Source organism: Hibiscus syriacus, unplaced genomic scaffold (assembly GCF_006381635.1).
Source record: "Hibiscus syriacus cultivar Baekdansim isolate YM2019G1 unplaced genomic scaffold, ASM638163v2 tig00111280_pilon, whole genome shotgun sequence".
Lineage (NCBI taxonomy): Eukaryota > Viridiplantae > Streptophyta > Magnoliopsida > Malvales > Malvaceae > Hibiscus > Hibiscus syriacus.
Window position 1 is genome coordinate 445127 of NW_024063046.1, and position 11484 is coordinate 456610.

Sequence of the window (11484 nt, forward strand, 5' to 3'; positions counted from 1 at the left end):
CCAATACTTTTTTATTCTTCTTCTTTTCTCTTTTTCATTTATCAAGAACACACACACACACATATATATATATATATATTGCAAATATGAGTTTTATTGTTATTAGGGTAAAGTACGTAAATGATCTCCCGATTATAGTGTGTTGTTTTGTTGAGTCTTCGACTATTAAAAGTTATAAAATGGTCACCGACTATTCGTATGTTCCAAACTCATCATTTTTCGTTAAAAAATTGGCGGTCATTTGAGTCGGACGTTAACATGCTGACTAAGATATGATAGTCGTTTGAGATTCTGAGATCAAAATTTATCATATCCCGGTCAGTAGGTTAACATTCAGGTCATATCACCGTCAATTTTTTAAATGTAAGGGACGAGTTTAGAACATATGAATAGTTGGACAATCATTTTATAACTTTTAATATTCAGGGGACTCAACAAAACAATACCTTATAGTCAAAGGACCATTTCGTAATTTTTAATAGTCAGGGGACTCAATAAAACAACACTCTATAGTTGGAGGACCATTTGTGTACTTTACCCTTATTATTATTATTTTGGTAAATTATGAATTACTTCGAAGCTACAACTCTAAAATTCTTTGGTTTTATTCTATAGAAAATTCACAAAACAATTCTTGACAAGTAGTTGTATAGTTTGAACATTCAGCTGCCAAACTAATAATGTCTATAAATACATCCCTCAAAGATGCATAAAAATCATCCCATAAACATATTTACATTGCAATTATTCTTATCCAATCAAACATATGGAGTTTTCTTCCTTAGCTCTTACTTGCCTCTTCGCCTTTACCTTGATACTTCCCTCCCATGCCCAAGACTCACCACAAGACTACCTCAACGCTCACAACGAGGCTCGATCCGCCGTCAATGTCGGTCCTATGACTTGGGATGAGACCGTTGCTGGCTTTGCACGGGACTATGCTAATCAACGCATCGCCGATTGCAACCTTGTGCACTCCGGTGGCGGTGGACAATACGGTGAGAACCTAGCTGGGAGTAGTGTCGACCTCTCTGGCACCGATGCTGTACGATTGTGGGTTGATGAGAGGGCCGACTACGATTACAATTCCAACAGTTGTGCACCGGAAAAGGTCTGCGGGCATTACACTCAAGTGGTTTGGCGTGACTCTGTTCGCCTCGGTTGTGCTAAGGTGAGGTGCAACAATGGCGGAACTTTCATCGGTTGCAACTATGCTCCTCCAGGCAATTTTATCGGTCAAAAACCTTACTAAAATAAATGCTTCATTTGTATGAAATCCTTCCAAGTCAACTTTCATTTGTGTTGTAATAGAAAAGAAACTATATATGTACTCATCAACGTACTGCATGACATATAATAAGGAAGGAACGGATATTTTATTATCTTGAATTACTATTATAATTTGCTATTTATCTTTGTTTCATTGTGTTTTTTTTTTCTGGTCCCTTTGTTGATCGGTTTGGCTTGTTGTTGTTCGTTTGTTTTTTTTTTTGGCTTGGTGTTGTTCGTGTGTATTTAGATTATGTTATGCTTTCGTACGGGTGTAATTGAACGGAACATTTGATGAACTGTTTGTGAATCGTTCGTATAACGTTCGTTTATGTAGTTAAATAAATGAGTATAAACAAAATTTTTATGTTTATTTAGTAAACGAATGAACACGAACATATGTATGTTGGGTTCATTTATATTCACGAACAAACTTATTAATTGACTCTTTTATAAGCTCTTTTATGAACTCATTTAAGCTCGTTTACTCGGTTATTTTTTTTCATTTCATTTTTTTTTACATTTTAAATATTGATGAAGGTATAAACTAAATTGAATACAAGGTGGACTTTGTAGTTCAAACCGTTAAGCCTAAAGAACATAAAGACTAGTGATATAATTTTACATTTATTTTTGACTTGCAAATAAAAGGATGAAAATAGAGTGTTAGTTGAGAAGGGAACTCAAATTATATAAACGAATATGTTGACGAACGTTACACAAACATGTTGATGAATATATTTATGTTCGCGAGCGTTAAATGAATCAAGCACGAATACTTCAAAAATAAATAAACGAATATAAAAACAACATTATATGTTAAATCACAATTCATTTACGCCCTATATTTTTGTGAAAATATATACCTTTAGCGCACTTTTTTACTGTTTGGACCATGTCATGTTGTGACTTGATTATAAATGAATTTTTAATAAGATATTTTGTTTTTAATTTAAAGATAATTATTTATAGATGCTTAAAGCTTATTACTTTAATTTAGTGTATATTTAAGTATTTTTAAGTAAACTTTTAGATGCATTAAATTAAAAATAAAATTCATTTATAGAAAATAGAAAATAAAGTCTTTATTATTAAATATTTATTTTTAATTAGGAAAGGAGTCATTTGGACTTATATAATATACGTTAAAATAACATGTATTTAAGTTTTAATTCTTCATCTATTAATTATAGAATGGATTGATTTCTAATATAGATATTTTCATTATTCATCGATTAAAAGATTATTCTCTTAGTACATAAAATACTTAAAAAAATTACAATAACAATAAAAAACTCGATCAATTCGATTTTCTTAAATCAGAACATGGACCGATTGAGAAAAACGGGTTCGAATGAAATCTAAGAGTTCAATCAGATGGACCGATCATTTTTTCAGGCACCACAAGACTTTCAAATTCTTCTTGTGTCAGCACACCGAGCTTCGTGGTGGCCGCCTCCTTCAAGGAGCAGCCTTCTTGTGTGCTGTCTTGGCAACTTTTGCAGCATTATCGTACCCAATTTTCTACAAACACAAAGATTCAACAACCGATTAGAAATTCGATTCGAATTACAAAGAGTCTTATTTGATATGAACAACAAGAATACGAAAACTTACGGGATTCAAGGATGTCACAAGCATTAGAGACTGCATCGTAATATTCAAATCGAAATGTTATCAGAATTCACATTACTTATTATCATCTCTAATCAAAGTTTAACATTAAAAGGAAACAGACCTCATGCAGTAATTTCGAAATTCTTTCCTTGTTAGCTTGAATTCCCTTCACACAGTTCTTCTCAAAGGAAGCAGCTGCATCACCCAGCAACCTTATGGACTGATACCAATAAAAAGAAAAGAAAAGCTGTTAAATCGCAAATTCTTTCGCAGTAATATCCGAAGTACGGACGAGTATCCGACATTCATGTATGTCGGATACATGAAAATAAGAATGGATTATTACGAGAGAAAAAAACAACAACGACAACGTACATGTAAGAGTGCATTAGCCATCAATGGCTTGAACACGTTGAGTTCAAAGTGACCATTTGATCCACCCACTGTGATAGCCACATGGTTGCCCATGACCTGGCCACATACCATAGTAAGGGCCTCACATTGGGTAGGATTCACCTTTCCCTGAAAAAAGAAAATTAAATTTTATGAATTATTTTATTTGTAGCCTATCATATCATATTCATATTCGTTTTAATAAATCGATGTATAAAATGAGAATTATACAGGCATAATACTGCTGCCAGGCTCATTTTCAGGAAGAATAAGCTCACCAATCCCACATCGAGGACCACTGGATAAGGAAGATTAAGATTGTTGAAACCATCAGAATAATTTTGCTAAACAACAAAAATAAATTTTTTTTTAAAAAAAATAGGGTTAAATGTTATTTTAGTCCCAAAAAATTATGAAAAATATTAAAAAAAATAACCTCCCCAGGAAACGAATGTCATTTGCAATCTTCATGAATGATGCAGCTAAAGTATTCAAAGCTCCACTAGCTTCAACAATGGCGTCATGTGCAGCCTGAAAAGATGTTTATTCGATTTTGAATGTGAATGTCGAATATAAAAATACGTCAGATAAGATTTTTTCTAAAAAAATAAAAGAAGTTGAGAGACTTAACCAGAGCTTCGAACTTATTTTCTGCTGTAACGAATGGCAACTTTGTTTCCTCAGCTACTGCAGCAGCTATTTTTACATCAAACCTGAGATTGTTCTTACCATTACACACTCTTGCGTTGTGATATTTTTAAAATTATGTATAAATTTTATTCGATATAAAATATGATACACGAATTTTAATTTAACGTAGTTGGGTCCAACCGGATCTTAAAACATAACAAAACATACCCTTTCTTTGTATTCAATCCTGTCCCTACGGCGGTACCACCTTGCGCAAGCTGTCATATATCAAGCATTCGTTTATATATATTATGAATATATTATTTTATAATCATTCTAGACTATTCGAAAAAAGAAAAAACAATGACTAACCTGATATAATCGTGGCAGGGTACCGGAAACTCTATCGATTCCATATTTTACCTACAATCCAACCCCAAAATAAATATTAATATATTTCTATGTATTAGATTAAATCGAGTATAAATTAGATGCATTAATATTAAATATGTTTATCTGAATTCAGTTTAATTCGAAATAAAATGATTGAACCGAACAAATCGAATTAGATTCGAATCCAAAGTAGGGTAAAAGAAGAACTTGCCTGTGTAACATAGCCACTAAACTCTGTCCAAGAGTCAAAGGTGTGGCATCTTGAGTGTGAGTGCGACCAATTTTAACAATATCCTTGAATTCATTAGACTGTCCAAAATAAATAAATAACAACACAATAAGTTAATAATTCAGTTTATAATAAGTTAATATAGTAAGGGAATGTGCAAAACCTTTGATTGAAGAGTAGAATGCAAATTCTTTAAGTCAGGTATTAATCTTGTGTTTATTTCCATTGCTGCTGCAATGTGCATTACCTGGAAAAGCAAAATGTATATATAAAAGTAAGATAAACATATTAAATAGGCGTGAGACATACCATGATCCTTGACAAAAAGAACCCGGAAAAAAAGAAGATATAGCATGTTAGAGTGATCATCATGGATAGACGCAATATCTTATCTTACGGGAATAACTTTTAAAATTTTTGAGTAGGGTTGTAAATGAACAGAACGTTCGGTGAATTATTTGTAGTTTGTATAACATTCATTTATTAAGCTAAATAACCAAGTACGAACAAAAAAATTATGTTCATTTAATAAACGAACGAACATGAATATCGATGTGTTCGTTCATTTATGTTCACGTACAAGCTCCTTTATCAGGTCATTCGTTTATGTTCACGAACAAGCTCGTTTATCAGGTCATTCGTTTATGTTCATGGACAAGCTCGTTTATCGGGTCGTTCGTTTGTGTTTATTAACAAACTCGTTTACTTTTTTATTTCATTTTTTACATTTTAAATATTGGTAAATGTAGGGATTAAATTGAACACATTGTGAAATTTAGAGTTTAAACTATGAAGCTTAAAGTGTTTAAGCACTAGTAACGTAATTTTATCATTTTAGCTTGCAAATGAACATGTTCCCAAACATATAAACGAACCTTAAAGGAACATGTTCGCAAGCGTTAAACGAACATGTTCATTAACGTTAAACGAATGAACATGAATATCTTCAAAAAAAAACGAACATAAATATTATATTAAAAAATTAAAAGAACATTAACCAAACATAAACACCTTTAAAAATTAATAAACGAACATGAACACATACTTGTTCTTTCAAACGGATTCATTTACACACCTATTCTTGAGGTAAAGGAAATATTACTAATAAAAATATAAAAAAATCTATAAAATATAATAATTTAAAGGCTTAATAAAATAAAATATTCAAACTATATCATTTTACTCATTTAGGTACCTAAACTTTTTTTTCCAGCCAATCTAGGTGCCTAAAGTTACAAACGTTATCATTTTAAGTGTCTCTGCTATAACATATGTTAAAAAAGTTTATTAAGTGACACATGTCATATTCAAATAATTTTGAAAATTTTATTTAAATAAAAGATTAATATTTTAAAAAACTCTAATTTCTCTAAAATTAAAAAAATCAAAACAAACAAAACTCCAAACTCCTAAAACTTCCTAGTATCTAATTTCGCTATGAGTTTTTGGGTTATGAGTGATTGAGTTCGTCTTGCCATCAGGTGGAGGTTCGATCGATGGCAACAACGACAATTGACGGTGGTCAGCGTGGACATAATGATTGAAATTATAGTTGTCAAAGTTTTAGATTTTTTTAAGATTTGAGAACATTTTGGGTTTTTTTTAAATATATAATTTTAAGCTTTTCTTATTTTAAATATTTTTTTCAAAATTATATAAATATAAAAATATCACTTAATTTAACGGGATATTTTTACAACGGTTACGACCGAAACATATAAAATGATAATGTTGTAATATTAGTACTTGGATTAACCGAAAAAAATTAAATATTTAAATAAAAAATACATATAATTTAGATATTTTTTATATTAAAGTTAATTTAAAATTTTCAGAAAAAATTTAATACTTCTTCTTCTATTCATCCTGACGAGCACACCAACTTTTCCACAATTTTTTTTACATTATTTATGAAAATCAAAATTGACTTTCAATTGAAACCCGTGTCGGCTTTACTTGTTAAATCTAAGCCACTCGTTCATTTTCATTTTCTTTTTAAAGTTCAAAGAACATAAGAAGAAAAAGACACTAGTCCCTCTCCACCATGAATCATGAGCTTCATTGGTGGTAATAATGGAGAAAGGTAGGGCAGGTATTGCCTTGTCCAAATTCACCCTATTGGATTTATGAATATTGAAAATTATCCATTATGGATGTCGGTCCATCTTATGTCTCATCATCTCCACTCTTTTTCACCCTTTTTACGTTAAATTTTCTTCATTTCACCATGAAAAGAGAGAGGCTTAGTTGGTTCAAAAAAATTAATATGGCCATAAATGTAGTGGTAGGAAATGGGTTTTTGGCTGATTTTAGATTTGGATCCTAGAAAGAGATTTCTGGTTTTTTAAATTAACTTGAATCGAATTAAATCTAATCTGAAAGATCAGAAATCGATAAAATAGATCAGTTAACTTTTACTTACGGTTGGAAATGTATCGTTGGAAGATTGAGATTTGTTGACGTGATCATTAGGATGTAAAAACTTTTCACCACGTTTATGTCCCAGAATCTCAGCTGCTCTGTTTGCAATAACCTAGGAAATTTTCAAAGTTTCAAGACAAAAATTACGGTTTTTACGATAAAATTTATATTGATGTGTTTTCGGTCTAAAAATTCATACACGATCCATGTTTACCTCATTGGCATTCATGTTACTCTGAGTACCACTTCCGGTTTGCCAGACAACAAGAGGAAAGTGGTCGTTGAGTTTTCCTTCGGCTACTTCTTGTGCCGCGTCCATTATGGCTTTTCCGATAGACGGATCAAGACCGTACTCCATGTTCACCTTGGATGCACATTTCTTGAGGATGCCAAATGCACGGATGATAGGTTCGGGCATCCGTTCTCGCGGACCTCCAATATTGAAATTCTGTAACGATCTCTGAGTTTGTGCTCCCCATAATCTACAACAACAGCAATTAACACTGTCAGTCGTTAAAGAAGAAGAAAAAGAAGAAGATCCGACGAGAAGGAGAAAACGAACTTATCAGAAGGGACACTAATGGGGCCGAAAGTGTCTCGTTCTTCCCTAAAAGAACCATCGCAAGTGGACGCCATGGGTGAAATGCTTTGTTGAGACATTAGTGCAGCTTCATGCGTAGTTTATTTATACATGTAGAAGAATGGGACATATTTATTAATATTTCTTTACATGCACTCATTAGGTGCCACGAATTTGACATACTAAATACGTGGGTGGATTTTTTTTATTTCAAATTTTTTTTGAAAAAAATAAAAATAATTATTTTATATTTATCCACACTTAGTTTTTTTTGTAGCCATTTCAGTTCTCAAGGTTATTCTTTGACTAATATGTACTGACTCGAGTCGTATACCTGATTTTGATAAGTGAACCATCCAACGGAGATTTTCTACATACATAAAAACTTGACCTTGAGACTTGTTTAAACGATATCAATTGCTTGGTCTTAATCTTGTACATGTATTAAAATAATTGTATTTAAGAATTTTGGTTTATTCTATGATTGAGTTGGCTTGACTTATAATATAATAGATGAAGTAATAGTGTATGATTGATTATTTGTTTAAAAAGATATAAAATGAATTATTGGGGTCTTTGATCCGGTAAGAAGGCTAAGAATATGCCAACATTAATGCAAATCAAGGCAAGAAATTTGATCGGAGGATGGAGAGACTTGCCCCACCTTCTGCTTCTGCCATTTATTCATATTGAAGTTTATTTCATAAAAAGAAAATAAGAGTTAATAGCATCATATGTCCCAAATTATAACCCTCATTTTAAATTGGTCTTTAAACTTTTGAGTATTTAATTTCATCCCCAAACTTTGACTATCATTCTAAACTAGTCTTTAAACATTTGACATTTCAATTTCATCCCTACACTATGACCCTCTTTCTAAATTAGTCCCTAAACTTTTTGAATATTCCAATTTCATCCTAATTTCATCCAATATGTAATTAGTTCCAACCCTAATTTAACATAAATTTTGTTTTTTCAAACATATAAAATCTAACTTGGCCCACCGGTTTTATTGACACGGGATGTGATTAGTATATACGTATGGTTTGGGATGAAATTGGAATGTTTAAAAAGTTTGGGGACTAATTTAGAATGAAAGTTATAGTTTGGGGATGAAATTGAAATGTTCAAAAATTTAAGGAATAATTTAGAATGATAGTAATAGTTTGGAGATAAAATTAGAATATTTAAAAGTTTAGGGACCAATTTAAAATGATGGGCATACTTTGAGGACATATGATGTAATTAACTCAAAAATTTAAATTTAAATATATTAAATAGTTTTTGTGGTTAAAAGAGTATTGTTATCATCAAGGTTTTGGATTTTAGTAAATGATATGAAAGGTGTGTGTGCGTTGTCAATGGTTAAAAATATTATAAACAAATATTATTTTCTCAACCCGATCTATGAACAAATTTATTTTAAGATAAGAAGATCTAATGTAAGAATGCGATATGAATTTTAGAGTATGCTTTGTGTGAGATATTTCAAAAAAATATATTTATTTTTATCGAGATTTTTCGAATCTCAAAATTTACGGATCAATTTTAAGAGATGGTTTTAGTAGCCTAAGTCCCTTACTAAAAGAGATGCTTTTAAAAAGTTAATTTTATTTATTTAATATATTTACTTCACTATAAAACTAAAAATAATTAAACTTCAAAATAATATTATTTAATTCTAACAAATATTTTCATATATTTTATAATAAGACCATTTGAATAATTTTACAAATATTAATATTATCTATATTATTTTTTAGATTATTGATTGTTAACATTATTATTTTATTTTATAATTTTTAAATTCATAAAATTTTAATTGTTTATAATTATTTGAAATTTTTTATAATAATAGTCATTTCGGTGGCCCACCTTAAGTCCATACAAGGTTAAGGTGTTATAAAGGTAACCCACACCTTTCGTCGTATCAGATGTTAAGGTAAGATAAAATTGGTTAACCATCAAGATTTTAGTCCCATTTATACAACAAATAGAGGTCTAAGCCACAACTACTGGTGGCAACGTAGCGTTTCTAGTGAGAGAATATCCTCTCCCTTCTCTCTAGAGGTCTTCATTCTTTGTGGGTGTCCTCGTCGGTTTTTACTGGTCTCCTCCATGTTAATCCATGGAAACAAGGTCATCAAGATCTCGTGATGGATCTCCAAACTGTTGGATTTAAACGGTGGTGTCAAGGATCTTGGTTTGGGTCGAGAGTTCTTCGTCCAATGTCCTTATAGTTCATCATCCTTCGTGAAAAAGTTGAAGGTAAGAGTCATTTGATTCTATTGGTGTTAGTTACTTGATTTATGTGTTTTACAGAATCTCCTTAAAGGGCGTCGGCACCGAAGAGTGTTTAAGAGAGGTGTGGTGGATATAGTGAACACTCAAAAGAGTCCTCATAATGGAAAATTCTTTAAGGTTGGATTGGAGAGAGATATGAGGAAGATAGTGAGTAAGAAATGGCCTCGTATGTGCAATAAGGGAAGGATATCTTTGAAGTGCTTCAGTTCAAAGGCCAAAACTTGGTATTTTTTGAAATTTTTAGAGTACAACCACCGTGTAAGGCGGAGTTCGGGCTGGGAGAATAGCGAGGTTTTCGATAGAGGGAATGAGGAATATATGAGAAGCACACATTCCAAGAGAGGATATGGAATATCAGGGAGGTACAATAATAGGATGATTCTAAAAGATGTTGTAGTATGGCTCTTCCTGGTGTTTCCTTTTTGGTGTCAAAAGGTCTCGCTGCCCAAGGTGCCAAAAAGAACGTGGAAAGAGTATTTAGGAAGGAAATATTCAACTCACAAAGACAAAGATAGGGAAGGAGTTACGAGGATCTTTGTTGAGAGAGAAAATGAAGATTCTTAGGGCTGCCAACGTACTATGTTTGTGAATGGGAGTTACGGTTTCCAAAGTTGAATAGGGGTGGTAGGGATATTACATAAGAGAAAAGGAAAAAGGTAGAAGCCCAGTTCTCGAAGGAGGATTTTCTAAATCTTATAGGAAGGATGGGGATGGGTTTTGGGAGACTTCAGGTACGGGGAAATATGCTGGAAATACTGATAGGAAGACTGATAAAGAGATATTTCAAGGCGGGAAAGGGTTGAAACCTTGGTATCGAGGAAAAAGGGGAGTATCCGAGGATGTTCTGATTTATCGTGGTATGACAGATCGTGGTTCTGTACTGGTAGTGGAAGCAGCCAGCTGGAACGAGTGTAGCAGGAATTTAGGGATCTTGTGTATCTTGCAACAGGATCTCTATAGAAGCAGCAGACACACTGTGCACAAAGTCGGCAAAATGCTAAAAGATGTACGGGATAGATGGTTCTTACACGAAAAAGGAACTACTGATATGATGGAGTTTTTTACATGTTGGATAAAAGAGCTGAAGGAAGTTGGTGAGAAACACGGATATCAGAAAAAGCCAAAGGCTGGAAAAATTGTTCAAATTGGTTGGAAACCGAGTCATGAGAGGAGACTATGTCTAAGGAAGATAGAGATGTTACACCTTTCACACTTTCACAAAGAGAAGTATTTTGCTCTAGCTTTGGAAACTTGTTGCCGTGTTCTGTTATACGTGTATCTTCAAACAATTTTTACCTCCAACCAAAAATCCACAACCGCTCTGCTTGATCTCATAATATTAGAAGAAGTAGTACATATGATGCAACAACTGAATTTTACAGAGGAAAAATCGGAGGATATCTCCCCGTCGAGAGTCATTTCTGAGGATGATCTCATGAAGATGGACAAGTGGGTAGTTGCTAAAATCATCGGCTACAAGAAGGTAGATTGCGAGTTTTCAGAACTATATGGGGCAATAGAAGGCTTCTGGATTCCAGCATCTTGAAAGCAAATATGTTTTTGTTCAAGTTCAAGACCCTAAGTGACAAGCAAGCTATTCTCAAGCGTACGCCCTGGAGTTTCGAAGGGAATCTTCTGGCAATAACAT

At 32.5% G+C, this 11484-nt stretch overlaps 1 protein-coding gene and 1 pseudogene across 1 annotated transcript; one reads left to right on the top strand and one right to left on the bottom strand.

The window, feature by feature from the left end:
• The first annotated feature begins 721 nt into the window (after positions 1-721).
• On the top strand, positions 722-1295 carry LOC120157937 (pathogenesis-related protein PR-1 type-like). The gene has a single exon (XM_039168903.1). The coding sequence runs from the start codon at positions 767-769 to the stop codon at positions 1250-1252; it is 486 nt and encodes a 161-aa protein (XP_039024834.1). The 5' UTR covers positions 722-766; the 3' UTR covers positions 1253-1295.
• Positions 1296-2565: 1270 nt separating this feature from the next.
• LOC120157947 lies at positions 2566-7622 on the bottom strand (annotated as a pseudogene).
• Positions 7623-11484: the final 3862 nt, after the last annotated feature.